The 19,611-nt window shown below is 38.2% G+C and overlaps 1 protein-coding gene across 1 annotated transcript in view; it reads right to left on the bottom strand.

The window, feature by feature from the left end:
- The window catches only part of ARAP2 (ArfGAP with RhoGAP domain, ankyrin repeat and PH domain 2), a 238,272-nt gene that overhangs the window by 92,094 nt on the left and 126,567 nt on the right, over positions 1-19,611 (bottom strand). Inside the window, exons 13-16 of the mRNA XM_075066537.1 lie at positions 17,195-17,377; positions 13,475-13,649; positions 11,851-11,985; positions 2,783-2,927 (exon numbers count right to left, since the gene is read on the bottom strand). Coding sequence (XP_074922638.1) covers positions 2,783-2,927; positions 11,851-11,985; positions 13,475-13,649; positions 17,195-17,377 — 638 coding nt within the window. The remainder of the gene's footprint in view (positions 1-2,782; positions 2,928-11,850; positions 11,986-13,474; positions 13,650-17,194; positions 17,378-19,611) is intronic.

Raw genomic sequence — 19,611 nt, 5'->3', positions numbered from 1 at the left:
CTTTGAATTAAGTTGAAATGAAAATTTCATTGGAAGAGTATTATTTGATCTTGAAATAAGTTCAGGTCAAATCATTGTCTCAATACTTTTAAAACATATTATGCTTGTTGAATATAAGCAGACTGTTTACCCACTGAAAAAAACGTTGCAAATGATTCCTTACTAATATTTAAAAAGTACCTAATATTTTAAAGGTTGGCTAATCAAAATTCACATTTTGCTAATAGTAATATAAAAATAACGATGCTGCCATTATCAAAGAAAATCAGCCTGAATTCATAGCCAAGATTTCCTCTCTTTGACTTCTTCCCCTAGCCCGACACATTTGGGTTGTGACTCTTCTTGCAAATACTGGAGGCAGTTCAGATTTATCTACAAGCTTTGCAGATTGTTCATGCCCCTCCACCCTAATTCCAAGTGAGTACTTCCAAAGTTATATGGAAATTCCTATTAGTAGGCTAAGCATCTCAACAGTAACAGCTTATTGCACTCCATTAAGAACAGACATGAAATTAAATAGTCCATCATATAGTCACCCAACAAACTTCTCAGGTTGGGTGGACTGGAGGAAATATCATTCCCAGAAAGAAAATGGGGCAAGAAGTTTTCAACTCTAGACCTTCCATCCAGGCAGATACAATTGGTAAGGTAGAATTAATTAGGGAGAGATTAGTAGTAGCAGTATTTATCTATTTTGGGCGCTGTAGAGCACCTTCCTGCCAAACAATGCTTTTGCAAAGAAACGAAGGTCAAGATTGTAGAAATTCATTAATGTGTTCATGCATCAGCAGGTGTTAGCTTTATAGATTTCCTTTGTGGATGTCAATGACTTTTCCACCCAGGATACTGTCCTGAAACTTGCTAAATGGGTTTTGATTCTTTTTGGAATCAGTGTCTCTGTGGCTTCACTACTGGCACTTCCTCTGGAGGTTTTGGATGCAACTAGATGAAGATGATGTGAGAGAGTTTTTCTTGCTTTGTTAAGGTATCCTTTAACTTCTCTTCACACATCTAAGGTGAAATTCTGGCACCACTGAAGTCCACGGGTGTTATGCCATTGACTTCAATGAAGACAAGATTTCACTGTATTGCATGACGTGTTTTTTCCCTGTGTGTTAAGGCTTTGGACAAAATGAGGGAAGAATGATTTCCTAAGATATAGGGCAAGAAGAGTTAAAGTTCTGTAATGAAAGACAGACTCTGGAGTAAAATGGACTACCTTTTCTATCTCTTGTCAGTCAAAAAGTAGGGAAAAAAAATTTCTCCCCCTCCCCCCTAACCTTTGAAATGATTTCAACCAGTTCTACTGTCAGTCTAGATACATGTATGTTCCCATCACTATGCTTTCTGAAAATCTCAAAAACAGAAGCAGGGCAGAAATATCATCCCTAGTCACTAGGATGGGAACCGAATTGCACAAGATGTCTGTGACAGAGCTGGGAAGTGCATATGTATTCCCCAAATCCAAGTTTAGAGCCTAAGCCATGTGACCTTTCTTATCCTCACAAAACATAAATAATAAACAATGAGAATAATAAAAACATAAGAGTGGAAGGCACCTTAAAGAGTTCATTTAGTCCATCCATTATGCTAACACTCAGCTCTTATCAAGCCCTTTCTGTCTGTAGATCTCAAAGTGTTTTATAACAGAGTTCAGCATCATTAGCTTCATTTTACAGATGAGGAAACTGAAGCACAGAGAAGGCAATTGACTTGCCTAAGGTCACCCAGCAGACCAGTAGCAGAGCCAGGAATAGAGCCCACATCTCTCGAGTCCAAGTCCAGGGCTTTATGCACTAGGGAACAGAGTCTCCCAGTAAAGGTCACTTTTTCTAAGACACAGATTTTGAAGACACTTTTGGCAAATGCAGTTGTGACCAGGATGCAGGCCTTTGGAAAAGGAATTAAGGGATTTATATATGCCATTGATTTGAACGGATGGTTCACGTCAACTTGTAGCACTGTGAGTAGATCCAAAGTAGGGAAGTTAGGCCTGATTGTTCATTTGAATATGTGTTTCCTTAAGGAAACCCAATACCGTGGAGACATTTACCAGAGATTTAGATGAGACTCCATTCATGATGGGTTTGACACAGAGACGTGTCGATATGTAGTTTTAACCTACGGCGTAAGAAATCCAGAAGCTCAAGAATGCCTGGCTTTCTAGGCCATTCGCTCTCTGAGTTGACACCTGAAGGAGATTTGTGTCCAGACTCTTGCATAAATTAATAGAGTGGAAGCCTTGTATGTGGCTAGAACAATATCTATTATCCTGGAAAGTACATCCTTTTCAGAAATTACTTAACTCTTCAATAGTCATGCTGTGAGGTACAGTTCAGAAGTGAGCCCTGGGTTGGAAGATACATGATCAAACCCTACAGACTGTTGGACATCTCTGAACTGGCCTCCTTTTTTTGCAGGAAGAGAGGCACAACCCAAATGCTTTGGCCTGGGAGAGAAGTCAGTCTCCGAAATGAATGTTCCAATTTATTATCATTTAGCAATTTGTATATTAAGGATAAATTCCTTCTACAGAAAATATGGATTTCCTTACTTTAATTTATGCTGCCCTTTCAAAAAGTTACCCTGCATAAAATTTTTGTCTGCTAATAAAAAAAATTGCCAAAGAACACTTAGTTATTTCTTGTCACCCACATAAAACAGCTAGGCTCTTTTGTAAGAGTCCAGGAACATGTGAAGCAAGAGTGAACACAATGTCACTTCTTAGACAAAGGGTAGAAAATGTCTTCATTTATTTTGAATGACTAATTTTGGAACCTACCCTGTATTTAAAAAGGAGTCTTCTTTGTGCACCACAAGACAGATAACTTCACTGATGTCAATCATACCATTAGGAGTGGTTGTTTTATCATTTTCATAGTAACTCAAGAAGCCACTTTCCAAAGTACACCACCTTTTATTGCAGTCTGTGATTAAAAAGACATTCAGTATGTCATAGGATACTACAATTATTAATATTATACAAGATACATAGCTATAGAAATGACTTCTCCCACTGACTTCAGTGGGGCTGTGATTCCACCTGTAGTGCTCATACGGCAATACCTATACCTCATATAGCAAAACCCTAAAGAAAAAATATTAATATATGGTACTTCAATCAGATATTTGTGAGCATAATGCACTCATTTTAAATTTTCTTATTATTAGAAGTACAGATATCAAGTTGCTTTACAAGTTTCCCGTTGCTGCTTTACACAGCTTGATGGGAGGTAGAAAATTTAATACTGAATTTGGTTTGTTCAATGTTACAGAACCATAAGATATAGAATTAAAAAACCCATAAAACTCCAAAGTTAGAAACATTGAAATTTGTAGGAACAATGTATCTTGACAACAGTGGATTACAAAATGAACAGCTGAATCATAGCATACAGAGAAAAGGTGTTACTATTTTTTTCATGAACACTGGAAATAGAGGCCAACACAGAGTCAATCCATTTTCCACTGTAAGGTGATGCTACAATGTCCACTCAGTGTCATAAGGCTAAGGAAAACAATCTAAACCTTTCAAAGATTCTAGGAAAAACATGAAAGGTTGTATTGTCCAGAATTTATACGCATTGCAGACTACAGAACACAACAAGAAAATCAGTGTCAAAAGTTTTATTTTAAGTGTTTTTGAAAACATGAAAAATTTGCTCCCAGAAGACTAGCAACTCATGCTGTCAAATAAGAACACACACGAAGGATTGTTTCATTAATCTAATACAATTTTTAGTTTAGTTTGTGTTTTAGGAGGACAGAAACGAGAGTAGGTTATGTATTACAAGCCCGATTCTCCATTCGCTCACAACAGTGAAACTCCATGGAATTCTATGGAGTTATTTACAGTAGGGTATATTGTATATATACTGTAACTATGCTGGTGTCTAGAAGACCTCATGTTTAACAGTTCTTTGATAAACACAATATTGAGGAGGTTTTAAATGTCACAGACAAATGTTTATGTCTGGAGGATAAATGTACTAGGAACAGTTTCTGGCTGAGGTTAGATGATATTTATGTGCATACAATGCTGTGAACATTGGCAATATAGTAATGTTAACAATACATAGCATTTATAAGAGGTTGAGTTAATCCACATTTTATTCTGAATTAATTATCAATGAGAGACACCAAATCATAGATAGGAATACCCACAAGCTACCATATACATTTATATATTAAATAGATCACTTAAGCAACTTACAGCATCATTGGAAACATTTATTAAAATTGGATGTTTCCTACCTTTCAGAAACCTAAAAACCATACACTATTTAAGAGATAACATATTATAAACTTTGAGTCCTTCTGTACATTTCTAGGTACATCTTAAGTTAGGAATGCTTTTTAAGTTCCACTAGGAGAGTTAAAGGCACTCAGTATTGCACAGGATCACATCCCAAGAGATAAGCCATATTGCTGGATTTGCAGAACCTTCTCAGCCTTGTAATTTTGCATGTAGGCTGTAGAAAAAAAACCCCTGTTCTTGGATTGTTCCATTTCATAAACTGGCTCTGCCAACAACTGTGATTCAATTGGTAATGAGGATTTATGTTCAGGTAATTTTCTCCAGTGGGCACAGACATCATGACGTACAATAGCTTTGCGTTTTAATTAATGTTTGTACAGTAGTTTGAATAGGTAAAGCAAGAATTTGTTATTATTAGGCTCAGCAGTCCTATCTAGGACAAGCTATAAATGAGAAACACTAAAATGTAGACATAAGTAACCTCAGGATAAAAATAATCTGCAGGTGAGAGTTGAGCATATTTAGCTCCTCATAGGACTTGGCTTTGCAATGAACATATGTCCACACCACAAACTATTCCATTTAACTAGCCCTAGAATAGGAATGTTTGTACAGGGCATGGCTGACATACGTATAAGATAACTGAGGGGGGAAAAAAACATCACTTCACTAGTCTACAGTTTGTTTGGCTATGCCACCCACTGCTATCAGTCTTCACTTTCTTGTATAGTAAAACTCAGCTAAAGTGAAAAAAAAAAAACAGATCAGTTCCATAACCAGGACCTAGGAAATCATCCAGTGGCTTAAAATGTATATTGACAAGTTTAAAGATTTTGCAACAGCCTGAAGCGCAGTGTGAGCTTAGTTTCAAAGTTTGGTATATAATCATGAATAGAATCAGTTTTTAAAAGAAATATGATCACTCATTTTTAAACAATTGCCTGTCTATTCAAAATTCCAAGTTTCAGTGTAGAATTTAAGAGATTTTCAACTCTAATAGGACCAGAATTTTAGCTGAATTATTATAATCTTGTTGAGAATGGCTTTGGAATGCTAAATGTTTTAGAAGACACCCATCTCCCAACTTTTCTTTCTCCTCTACAAAAAAATAAACACTATTCTTTGATGTATTGCACCAGAACAGTAGCAATGTTTGAAAGCTCTTCTGATTGCTCATTAACTGCTGTTAACTAAACAAATACTTCTCCAAATGCTGTTCTTCCCTGCTCAAGTAAGTGCCGATGCTACCATGAGAAGTACACAAAAACCAGGCTTACCATCTTCTCCTGTATTTAAAACACAGTAGAAAGCCATTAATTCATACTTATTTAATCCACAAATCTGCCATTTTCATGGAATGAAGTATAGTCTAGTTGTTAGGGCACTATCCCGGCACTTGAGACACTTGGATTTAATTCCCTTCTCCACCACAGATTTCCTGTGTGAACTTCAGCAGTTCACTTAGCCTCTCTGTGCCCGTTTTCCATTAGTAAGTACTTTAATATTAGTGATTTAAGTAAAAGAAGCAAACAAACTTTAAGTGTAATTAGATACTAATGAATTTTATAAACAGTTTGCCTTACAAATTTTAAATCACTCCGAATAAATAATCAAGGCTCAAGACCAAACATATACTGTATAAATTTACAAGGGAATTTTTCAGAGGCCGAAGGCAACTAGAAAAAAAATCTGTTTCTTTTCCAATTATGGTGTTTTTCTTTAAGTAAAATGCCAGTGGTAAGCATTTTAATGAAGTGTTTGGGGCTTTTCCAAAACTGAGAGGAACATTTGGGAATTTTCAGTAATTATTACTATTGGGAAATCCTGAATCTCTTGATACGTTTCAATTATATTTCTATAATCTTGCTAATCCAAAACATCCTCACATAGCACTAAAACAAGACTTTGCTATTTACTTTCTTAATCAAGTAACTAAAATAATATGTGAAAATAAAGTGAAGTAAAACTTTTGGTAGGAAGAGAGCCATCTATCAGAATTTTCATGCTGGTCAGAAAAATAAGTGTAAAAATCCTCGTTTAGTTGAACAACAAAATCAAAAAGGTTTTAAATGCATAAGACTTTCCTCTGAAAAGTTACTCTTTATAAAGCTCTCATTCACAGTAGTGGATGCCATTACATGACACTTTGGCGTGATGCTCACAGTCTCTCTTCTTTAAACAGATTTATTTTGTTAAAGGACCTAAGTAGAACTTTTATTTTAGAGCTGAATTCAAGTTGCAAAACTTCTGTAAAACTTAAAGAATGGAAATACACACTACAACGCTTTATTGGTATATTTTAACATATTTGGCAAAGTAGCCATTTCCTTAAAATCCTGCAGCTCAGATTTCACAGATATCCTTGTTTCTCTGCCAGTGAGAGGGATACAAGTGCCATGAAAAAAAAAAAAAAGGATAGAACTGTGCTATTCCACATACAGCAATGCTCAAGCCTGGATCCCAATCTGTATTTCACATATGGTCCTAGAAAATGTTGGTATAACCCACTGGTGAATGCGTGTTAGCAGTTCCCCTCTGTGCTCAATCCTTAGGGGATAAGAGTCTGTTACAGCTTCTGCTATAGGAATTGGCTCTTCAGCTTTGGAGATCCCTGGTTCAATCCCTAGGGTGTTGGCCAAAATAGCAGCCATTACATAGGTATTTGCATTTTAGAATTAAAAGTGACACTTAATATAGTTCAGTATTGGAAATACCTGGAATTCTTTGATAAAAGCTTTCAAACTGCTTTAGTGCCAATGCCAAAAATATTACAATATGATTCAGAATCCCAAAACCTCAGAAATATATATTTTTAAAAAAGCATCAGTGATGGAATTTTGTCTGTCTTCTGGTTTTTAACGCCCCCTGCACACTCCACAATGTGCAACTACAAATTGAAAATTCAACCTTATATGTATAAATAAAATGTTCTATGCAGTGTTATAGCCATCTCAATCCCAAGATATTAGACAAAGTGGGTGACGAAATTCAACGTCTGTTGGTGAGAAAGACAAGCTTTTGAGCTCACACAGAGCTTTTCTTCAGGCCTGCAAAACTTTCTCTGAGTATCACAGCTAAATATAAGATGGAACAGATCGCTCAGCCAAATCATGGGGACAGCAACAGGTACTAGGATGGCTTCCCAGTATACCAATCTCTTCATGGACCAACTTGAAGAAGAATTTTCTCAGAAAATGCACCACAAAACCAATAATATATTTGAGATACATTGATAATATTTCCATCTCTGGAGAGATGACTCTTTCTGCAACATTCCCACACCAGCATCAACTTCCTAGACACCATGATCAGCTTTAGCAATGGAAACCTACAGAGAACTATATATAAGAAAACCATGAATCACCACACCTACCTTCATAGATTCAGTAACCACCCCAAACACGCCAAGAAATCTGTTATCTACAGCCAGGCATTCAGATACCACAGAATATGCTCCAAGGAGAAAATCCAGGATATACACCTTAACATTACCTTCACCAAACAAGGGGACTCCACCAGAGAAGTGGGGTAACTGTGTTAGTCTGGATCTGTAAAAGTGACAGAGTCCTGTGGCACCTTATAGACTAACAGACGTACTGGAGCATAAACTTTTGTGCGTGAATACCCACTTTGACAGATGCATATAGTTGAAATTTCCAGAGGCAGGTATAAATATGCATGTAAGAATCAGACTAGAGATAACGAGGTTACTTCAATCTGGGAGGATGAGGCCCTCTTCTGGCAGTTGAGGTGTGAGCACCAAGGGAGGAGGCTGCCAGACAGCTCTCCAATACCAAATTCTACAGGCTACTTTCCTCAGATCCCACTGAGGAATATATTAAGAAACTGCACTATCTACTCAGGACACTCCCTACATTAATACAGGAACAAATCAACATACCCTTAGAGCCCCGAACGGGGTTATTCTATCTACTACTCAAGATCCACAAACCTGGAAATCCTGGACGCCCCATCATCTCTGGAAATGGCACTCTCAGTGAAGGACTGTTCGGATATGTGGACTCTCTATTCAGACCCTACGCCACCAGCATTCACAGCTATCTCTGTGACACCACTGATTTCCTGAGAAAACTACAATTCATTGGTGATGTTCCAGAAAACACCATCCTAGTCACCATGGATGTGGAGGATCTCTACATGAACATCCCAAACACAGATGGAATACAAGCTGTCACGAACAGTATCCCTGATGATACCACAGCACAACTGGTTGCTGAGTTCTGTGCCATTATCCTTAAGCACAATTTTTTCAAATTTGGTGACAATATATACCTCCAGACCAGTGGCACCGCTATGGGCATCCGCATGGCCCCACAATATGCCAACATTTTTATGGTTGACCTGGAACAACGCTTCCTCAGCTCTTGTCCACTCACACCCCTTCTCTACCTATGCTACATTGATACCATGATCATCTGGACCCATGGGAAGGAGACTCTGGAAGACTTCCACCATGATTTCAACAGCTTCCACTCCGACGTCAACCTCAGCCTGGACCAATCTACACAGGAGGTCCATTTCCTAGACAACACAGTACAAATAAGTGATGGTCACATTAACACCACTCTATACCAAAAACCCACCAACCGCTGTGCCTACCTTCATGCCTTCAGCTTCCATCCTGGACACCCCACACGATCCATCATCTACAGCCAAGTGCTGAGGTACAACCACATTTGCTCCAACCAACACCTACAGACAGAGACCAACACCTACAAGATCTTCACCAAGCATTCTCAAAACTACAATACCCGCAAGAAGAAATAAGGAAACAAATCAAAAGGGCCAGAAGTGTACCTAGAAGCTTCCTACTGCAAGACAAACCCAAGAAAGAAACCAACAGAACTCTACTGGCCATCACCTACAGTCCTCAGCTAAAACCCCTCCAATGCATCATCAATGATCTGCAACCCATCCTGGACAATGATCCCTCGCTTTCACAGGTCTTGGGAGGCAGGCCAGCCCTCACTCTCAGACAACCCGCCAACCTTAAGAATATTCTCACCAGCAATCACACACCGCACCATAGTAACTAACTCAGGAACCAATCCATGCAACCAATCTTGATGCCAACTCTGCCCACATATCTACACCAGTGACACCATCACAGGACCTAACCAGACCAGCTACAACATCACCAGTTCATTCACCTGCAAGTCCACCAATGTTATATAGGCCAGCATGTGCCAGCAACGCTCCTCTGCTATGTACATCGGCCAAACTGGACAGTCTCTACGGAAAAGGATAAATGGACACAAATCAGATATTAGGAATGGCAATATACAAAAACCTGTAGGAGAACACTTCAACCTCCCTGGCCACACAATAGCAGATCTTAAGGTGGCCATCCTGCAGCAAAAAAACTTCAGGACCAGACTTCAAAGAGAAACTGCTGAGCTTCAGTTCATCTGCAAATTTGACACCATCAGCTCAGGATTAAACAAAGACTGTGAATGGCTTGCCAACTACAAAACCAGTTTCTCCTCCCTTGGTGTTCACACCTCAACCGCTAGAAGAAGGCCTCATCCTCCCTGATTGAACTAACCTCTACTCTAGACTGATTCTTGCCTGCATATTTATACCTGCCTCTGGAAGTTTCCACTGCATGCATCTGACCCACAAAAGCTTATGCTCCAATGTGTCTGTTAGTCCTGGCACGTTATAGACTCTGTCACCCCTTCCACCAGAGAAGTAGATAATATCCTGGAATGGACTACCCAAATAACTTGAGAAAATCAGCAGAAATAAATTCTGCTATAAATGCACATCCTTAGCTGTCACCCATATAGGCTGCAGTGTGGGGTGCTATGTATCATCAAAGTAGTATAACTCATACTCAATGGAGATCCAACCTGAGAAATATTTCTGAACCCCCTCTTCTAGTTTTCAAACAACCCAAACCCCTCAACCTCTTCAAGCTTATCATCAGAAGCAAGCTCCCCAGAGACCTGGACACATCAACTCAGTGCGGCACCAGACCCTGCCAGGACAGCAGATGCAAAACCTGCAGCCATAGCTTCACTGCTACAATGATCAGCCCCCAACCCTCAACACACCTTTCAAGATCCATGGTTCCTACTGTTCAAAAGCCCAGCCTAGCAGCTTAAATTCATTACTCTGCTAGACACCAAAAATCATAGACTAAACAGAAACACTAGATTTATGGCTCATTACGACAATCTATAACCCACTAATAACTCCCCCAGATGCTTCCCGCCCCTTTCCTCCCCTCTCACTGGAAGGGTATCAATGGACCTCTTAAACATGTATTAACTACTTATGTTAAACAATCTTTTCCCTCTTGAATTTAGCTGGGACACTCTAAGTCTCCCAGACCCATATGGGAGATCTGTGTAAGCTCAAAAGCTTGTCTCTCTCACCAACGGAAGTTGGTCCAAAAAGAGATATTACCTCACCCATCTTCTCTCTGAATAAAAAGATCACATACCAAAAAAATGTAGCCCCTGGGTCCATGACTCCCCTCCATCCCACTGTTCAGAGGCTTCCCTAGCCTCTAATTTCTGGAACGCTCCAGCAGCTCCCAGTCACCAACTCTCAATTCTATCCAGCTAGGTAGCAAATTTCCCTTTGGCTACTGCCTCCATTTACTCCCCCTCACTGTTCTGCGGAGGGCTGGGATAAAGATGCTGTTGCTGCCAAACTTGGAGAGGGGATGACTCCACTGTGCTGAAACTGCATAGTGCTCTCGGTGCTCGAAGGCACCTTCGGTGTGACAGCCACTAAGGCTGTATGCAGCACATTGACTTCCTGGAGGTTAAGAGGGAAAATTGCAGCAACTCAAGCAATATTCCTGAACTGCCTGTAATAGGCTGAATCTCACTGGATTTGAAACAGTTGAACACTAGGCATATTTGGATGCAATCTGAATGCTGAGGCTTCGATCTAAGCTGTTTTTTATTCCTTTTCTTAGCTCGTGATGTACTGGTGATTTTACTCAGAAAACTAGAAACCTGAAATTCAGGATCTCAGTGATTGTTGAAATGCAAGATCAATTACACTGTTAAAGAACAGCCATATTTCTGCCCTCCCTCTCCCCTCTCCTCCCCCCCCTCCCCTTTTACGGAACTAAAAGACTAACTTTTAGCAAAACCTTTGCATAAAGTCCGTTAAAGATGCAATGGTTGGAGGTTGGGACACCAGTCTTTCCCTCTGGTGACCTAAATGTTCTTCCCACCTTTTTCCTTTTCAGGTATGTGTCTTCTTCCTTTTCTTCTCCAGCAACTTTTGACCAGAGAGATGTGTGGTTACTAGGGTGACCAGATGTCCTGATTTTATAGGGATAATCCCAATTTTGGGGTCTTTTTTTTGTATAGTCTCCTATAACCTCCCACATCTGTCCAACTTTTCATACTTGCTGTCTAGTCACCTTAGCGGTTACTGTGATTTTCTTTGAGTGAATACTAACTTCTTTTGCTTCGTTAAACACTGGTGTCATTTTAGAGATGTAGTTTGTCCTTACAGAGCTTTTAAAAATCTATTGTTAGAACTTAATACACTAAACTCATCCATTGCACAGAATCAATCAAGTACAGAAAGTAAAAGATATTTACCTTCTTTCAACTTCCTGTCTGTAAATAGCTTAGCAGCATTATAAGAAACTTTGTATAAAAATTCACAAAGAAAAGTAGAATGTGAAGCATCTTGAGAGAAGCCACTTTCAAAATCAGTATCATAGTTTGGGAAATCTATGAAGAGAACAAAGCCAATTAACAACACACAGAATTTCCATTATTAACATTGACAGCTATTTGACTACCTGCATCTCATTGCTTGAATGCATAGCAGATAGTGTACACAGTTTTCTTCACCTCATGCTATGCATGATTTAAATTAGATTCCTATTATTTTATATATTGTTCTAATTGAGTTATTTCTTGCATATATTAAGTAAAATAATCAAGTGTGAATTAAAATACTTACATTAGTTACGATGTTACTGTAATCCAGCAAGGATAAAAAGTAAAGTACCATATGCTTTTTTATATATAAAATATATATATAAATAAAAAAGTAAAATAGTTGCTTTACTAAACTTAATATACTTAAACAAAGAATTTGTTTCCTGAAGTCTCAATCATGGCTTTGCTGCAAGCTCAGAGAAAAGAGCAAAACGAGATTGTGACTGTCACCGTCAGCTTTCCAGTTTTCCCCTTACTCTGAGGAAAGAAAGGTCTTCTGCCAAGCACACTACCTAGCTATCCTGGTTTCAGTACTGCGGGGAAGAGAGATATAGAGCAGACTGAAAGACTCCTATTTTGACTATCTGAAGCCTTAAGATCATTGTACCACTTGCTTCGAATGGAATATAGCTGCTTCTTAAGTGAGTGTGCATTACACAAGGCACTAGAGTCTGCACGGGCTTCTGATTAGTGTCTGGGTGGAATATAAGGAATACAAAGCCCTAAATAATTTGGGAACTTATTGCCTGAGACCACATATCAGAGCTGTATGAGCTAATATTGACCTGATCTAAGGTGGTGTTAATGGCAGTGTTTCCCAGAATCCTTGAACTCTCTCCTCTCCTCTCCCTGATCAGTCCAGAGTTGCTGACTTTCAAGGCATGCTGTAAGGTTTCTCTCTTTTCTTTGAGCTACAACAGAAGGCATGAGAGGAGGGAACTAGGATTGGTTTGGTGGGAGTAATGCTGTTATTTTATGCTGACTTGATTAAAAGGATGAGCTATATTTTGGAAGATGGTTTTGTGAAAGATGGATAAGTCTCTGTGTGGCAGATATTGTTAATGATTCAAAGGCTTCTAGTAAGCACCAACAGCCTCAGAAATGTACTTTGAACAAATAAAATGGATACTTGACTAAAAGTCCCACAATAATCATTATCATCATATGGTCTCTCCAGGTTCTCTCTGTGATTTATATGAAGGCTTTTGATTTCCACCAACAAGCATGCAAGTTACACGTGACTTTTTCTCAATTAAGGGAGACCTTAAGCATCATGTTTTAGCAAAGGAAGTGGTGTCAAAACAACTGTATTCTAGCAAAAATGAAATTTAACTAATTCCACCACTCCACATTCCTACACCATGCCAAGCACATTTGTCAGACTTATACTTTTTCAACCCAGTACTGATGTTCTAGATTTTTCCTCCATTAGCTCATTACATAAAGAGAGTTTAAAACATTAAAAACATGAAAAGGAAATAATAAAACTCTATACCTGAGAATTTATTGTGGTAGAGGAATTCCATTTGCAGCCTTTGCCCTGCTTTCTTGGCTAGTAAGTAAGGCGTACTGTAAACAGGATCTCCAGTGGCACACATAACATCAGCTCCACTAAATAGCAACGTCATTGTTTCCAACACATCTTGTTTAACTACTGCAGCACACAGGGCCTGGTCATGTAGGGGGGAAATGACAAGTCAGTTTAAAACAGAAAATGAATGGGGTAAGTATTACTATTTTTTTATTTAGGTGCAAATTCTGTTGTCCCTGAACTAAACCCCCACACCTTCATTCACAGATCTGCATACAGTGCAAAGTAGTAGGAAGGAAGAGGGAGTAATAGGTAGAGATCCCTCTAACCCCCCTCCAGTGGGGTCTGAATCCTCCATGATCTGCAGAGAAAAGGCTGTGTGAAATTATTACAAAGGGATGGCTGGCTTTAGTCAACAGATATACTTGTAGAGGTAACACATTGCACTAACTCTCTCCCTCCATAGCCTGAAGACAATTTCTCTCTCTCACATCTAAACTTCTACAGAAAGCTCTTGTTGTCAAGTCCCTGGTATTTAGAGTTGACTGAAAGGACAAAATTTGGTCCCAAAACTCTATGCTATTAAAAAGTCAAGTGAAATTAATAGATTGTATTTTGAAAATCATGTCTTTGATTGGTAAAGTGATTAATGATTCTGAGGCGTCTCAATTTTAGGGCATCCAATTTGAGAACTTAAGAGGGCAGATTTTCAGAGGGTGGGTACTTGGCACTTCCTGAAAATGAGGGCCCTTTAACAAGTGAGAACTTGGGTGACATCGATCATTAGTCAAATCAAATCTCTCTTGAAAATATTGGTACACATCTTTAAAATCAAGAGAAATTACGGTACACGATTTCTGCAATCTGCACCAGTTTAAGTGCCATGATTTAGTGTGCATTTAATATAGATGTATTTGAACTATTTAATAAACAGGTTTCTCTGAAATGAAAGACAACATACTCTTGTTGCACTGAGCAATTCTATCATGCCAGTTACCTAAGTCAACATGTGTTTATCTAGTATATATGAAAGGACTTTATGTTACTATATGTAAGGGACTGCGGAAGATTTTGTTACAGTTTAGCTAGGGCTGTTCGCCTTCTCAAGGACAGGTTATTAAAGGTTGCTGTGTACTAGTGCATGCTGTATGTAACTGGTCAGAACTGCTTTGCCTGGGAGCTTCTGTGTGTTTGGAAAAGTGTTGCTAGCCTTTGGCCCTTTGCCACCAGAGATAGCCCCAGCCGTAGGAAAGCTCCCACTAGCCTATGTATGAGCTGCTTTACATGCCATTAGCATAAAGTTATATTTACTAGAAATTGTTTTGCTGCTTTGGACTCGCTCCCCGCTTTGAGTTAGCAACGTGCAGAGTCCCCGTTGCGGGTGTGTTTTCTTTACCTTCATTAAAAGCCATATCACTCACCGTGTGTGTCTCATCCCTGTAGAGCACTCAGGCACGTAACACTATAGAAGAGTGAAAATGACCCATAGAACCAAGGGACTGGAAGTGACCGCAAAAGGCAGCAGTGAGGCAGGACTAAGTATTATCTAGCTGATTTTTTTTTCTGAATACTGATACAGTGAACTTTTAACTGACATTTAACCGAATCCCCCCCTCACAAAATGACTAAACTATAAATAAAATCACTCTCTCCATATATATTTTACATTTTTCTGATTAAAAGATTGGGGTTGATTTAACAGAGATTATACTACAACTCTATTTTACAAGACATGTATAACCCAATAGCGGCCTAGATGACCTGTTGAGGTTTCTTCCAGTCCTACACTTCTATGATTCTGTAATTACTTGGCAATACCTAAGTAACTACAAAATAATGTCATGTCCCTGCAGAGTACTTGATAATTGCATCTGAAGTTATCCAGTAGTTAAGTGCTAACATACACCAATTATACGCTTTAGTAGTTAGAAAAATCAAGTTTATAAAACAGAAATAACCAATTACAACTTTTCTCTATCATTCACAGTTACCATATGGCCACTGATTTATTACATGGTTATTACAGACAAGTTACACAATGAAAATAGAATCCTCTATTTTCCGAAGCAGCTTTGGGTGAAATTCACTCATCTCCACATGAAGCATAAGGAATCAGTTTTTGTTGTGGTGAAGTCAGAGGGTTTGTGATAGAATCTAGTCAAGTCCATGGCAAACAGTAAGGTTACACTGTGGGTGGGCTGGATACCTTTGACTGTCTTTGAAAGAAATGAATATGCATTTGTTGCAAATTCTCACAGCTACAGGACTATCAAATATAGCTATTTCTTCAATACAGTGACAGGTTCTCCACTCAATAAGTGGGCTCCTCTCTTTCCAATTGGGAGCAAAATCACTTTTTGCTAACTCTTATTTGCTAAACTCAACCCACCCCTCCAGCTCCCCCACTTCATAAAATAGTGTGTATGTACACTTATTTTCCAATTCTGACTAAGAAGTAATCAAATATGCAATCTGCCCAATTTCTGTGTATTTTAACCCTGACCACAGCACTTCTTCCCTATCCAAGGACTTCAGCACATGTGACTATGCACTCAAATCATCAGTGGAAAGCACAGGTCTCCTTTATGAGACAGAATACTAGATATCAAGAAAGCTATACAAAAATTAAGTTAATCTTAAATTTGCCATCTAATAATTGATAACAATCTATTTGTGTAAAAAGGAATACTGAGAGCTCTAGATTCCTCATTTCATTTATTCCAGCTTGCTTCTCTTCTAATGGGGTGCAATCTACCATATAAGAGAGTGCGCATAAGTTATTTTCGCACTTGATAACACTCCACGATTTAATGTAGTAGAATTATGTTACATGTCAGATGTATTATATACTACATCGGCTGTAGTAGAAGAAACAAACCACTGAAGTGGGAATTTCAATCTACCAAGTATGTACCTGAAAATTAGAAATCCATGATTTAATGTATGGTTGTGAGTGGGCATATTAACAGGAGATACCATCATCTTTTACAAATACAAAGAAACAGATTGAAAAAGAAGCAATAAAAATAACATGGAGCATAGTTTTAAGAACTATTAACAGACATTATACATATTGAAAATATTTCAGAATTTCAAAAAATATGAAACATATCGAGGTCATTTAAGAGTAATTGTACTGTATGTGATATGATTTGTTGCATGCAAGAGCATAATCCAAACAACAGTATCTAACAACATGACCTGCACCTAAAATGCAAGGTGAACAGGCTTAATTTAAACACAATATATTGAGCAGTTTTTATTAAAGGTCTCTCAAGATACTTGTGTGTAGAGGCAGCATATACTAAGTGCTACCAGTTAACTTCACATCCTTCAGAAGATCAACCAGAGATCACAATAGATCATTCAATCATTTCTACCCCCAAATAATGTCTAAATGCTATGGAATTAGAATTTGGGGACTTTTGACGATGAAGGTATTTTACTACTTGAGTAAGCAAAGAGCTACATACTGATAATGCAGCGGACTATACAGATAAAAAAGTATCTGTCATTATTGACTCTAATAGCTCACATGTAGCCTTGGATAATAACAACACTATTGGTGGCAGTATGTTAGCCAGGACATTGTCTCCTATCAGGTAGAGTGATTAGGAAGGATCTCTAAGTACACATTCACACTCACAAATAACGAGGGCGAGACTTAGTTTACCACAATATTACCTTATTTAATTCTTCTTTGGTTTTGTAGCCCATAAGAGTTTTCCTGAATCTTCCTTCTTTGTATTTTTGTGTAATAAATGTTATCCTTTTTTCTAGAGGGGAGTCCATATGCAATTCCTCTTCTGGTTGAAGTTTTCCTGCCCAAAAACTGTTTGCCCTTTTATTTCCAATGACAATAAAAAGCTGCCGAAGAAAAAGAAAAGGCAATTCAATGCAAAAGATATTGAGGTAAAACTACAAAATCTTTTAATCTGCTAAAAAGTGAAAGATGATTAGAGAAAATGGAGTTGACTCTGGGGAAAAACAATGGAAGCCTCAACAGAATCATTGCTTATGCTATCCTGTTAAATGGTGGATGAATAATGAAAAAGTCCAGAGCTCTATGTCCATGATTAATCACCAGTAACAATGGAGGCTTAACAATGCTATTCAGATACAGTATTTCGAAAGGAACTGGGCAAGATCTGTAGAAAGGTTAGCAATAAAGGATAGGCAAATAGGTACAGAAGCACAGTGTACCAGCCTAGTGCGCCTTACAAACTTGGAAGTAAAAATCAACTTTTACCTGTCAAAGTAACCAACTAATTTCCCACAGCAAAAGGGAGATGTGAGGTGATGAAGAGGGATCTCACTGTAGAGAACGGACACAGTTACTCTTAAAAAAAATGTCTTCTATTTTCAAAAGGTTTTATTGTTGGATAAATATTCCCTGCTGTAAAAGGGGGAAACATTGCTGCATGTCTCTCAAAACAAAATAATATTTTAAGCACCACTACTGCAGGAGATTCTCAGGAAGATTCTTCTAGAGAGAATACATATAACTTGGAAGCTTTAAAATTTCACTCACTCCTTTTCTTGAACGGAACTGAATTTTTCCTACAAGTGTGTAATAGAGAGGAGTCCAATCTAGTGCCCATTAAGCACATTTCCAGTGAAGTCATGGCAAAGCAATGCTCCCTCACTGGGTGGATTGCATTCAGTTAATGTTAGCAGGGATCCGTCACCGCTGGATAACGGATTGCATTCTGGAGGGTGGACTACAGTTGTACTGATTCTCAGTATGGGGATACACGAGTGTGTGTGTGGTGGAAGAGGAAGATTATTAGTGCCCACACTGCCTTGCACACCACTGTAGAGACCAGCTACTGTCTGGCTTTGCACATCTAGTTTATAGATAAGTTATCAAAAACATTTCTGCAACATTAAGAAGTATTTAAAGCAGTATTGCCAATTTATTGCTAATCTCAGGATAATATTTACTGTATTTCTTAAACCCCAGCTCCTGGAGTCATGCAACTTTCTGTTAAAAAATGTATTGAGGGAAGAGGGGGAAATATTTCAACCCTCATGGTTTTGGAGAGACGCTGGAAAAAACAGAAAAGAAATAAAAGTAATTAGGGCTGTCAAGCAATTAAAAAAATTAATCACGATTAATTGCACTGTTAATAATAGAATACCATTTATTTAAATACTTTTGGATGTTTTCTACATTTTCAAATATATTGATTTCAATTACAATACAGAATGCAAAGTGCACAGTGTTCACTTTATATTTATTTTTATTACAAATATTTATGCTGTAAAAAGCAAAAGAAATAGTATTTTTGCATTCACCTCATACAAGTATTGTAATGCAATCTCTTTATCATAAAAGTTGAACTTACAAATGTAGAATTATCTACAAAAAAAATAACTGCATTCAAAAATAAAAATGTAAAAAACTTTAGAGCATACAAGTCTACTCAGTCTTACTTCTTGTTCAGCCAGTTATTCAGACAAACAAGTTTGTTTACATTTGCAGGCGATAATGTTGCTCACTTCTTGTTTACGTCACTTGAAAGTGAGAACCAACATTCGCATGGAACTGTTGTAGCCAGCATTGCAAGATATTTATGTGTCAGATGCACTAAAGAGTCACATGTCCCTTCATCTTCAACCACCATTCCAGAGGACATTCGTCATGCTGATGACAGGATCTGCTTGATAACGATCCAAAGCAGTGAAGACCAACGCATGTTCATTTTCATCATCTGAGTCAGATGCCACCAGAAGGTTGATTTTCTTTTTTTTTTTCCTATTGTTCGGGTTCTGTAGTTTCTGCATTAGAGTGTTGCTCTTCTAAGACTTCAGAGGGCAGGCTCCACATCTCGTTTCTCTCAGATTTTGGAGGGCACTTCAGATTCTTAAACCTGGGATCGAGTGCTGTAGCTATCTTTAGAAATCTCACATTGGTACCTTCTTTGCATTTTGTCAAATCTGCTGTGAAAGTGTTCTTAAAATGAACAACATACGCTGGGTCATCATCCAAGACTGCTATAATATGAAATACATGGCAGAATGCAGGTAATACAGAGCAGAGACATACTATTCTCCCCAAAAGAGTTCAGTCAAAATTTGATTAATGCATTGTCTTTTTT

The sequence above is a fragment of the Chelonoidis abingdonii genome, chromosome 5, assembly GCF_003597395.2.
Source record: "Chelonoidis abingdonii isolate Lonesome George chromosome 5, CheloAbing_2.0, whole genome shotgun sequence".
NCBI classification, from domain to species: Eukaryota; Metazoa; Chordata; order Testudines; family Testudinidae; genus Chelonoidis; species Chelonoidis abingdonii.
The sequence above is the reverse complement of the archived record's forward strand: the minus strand, read 5'-3'. Positions and strand labels throughout refer to the sequence as shown.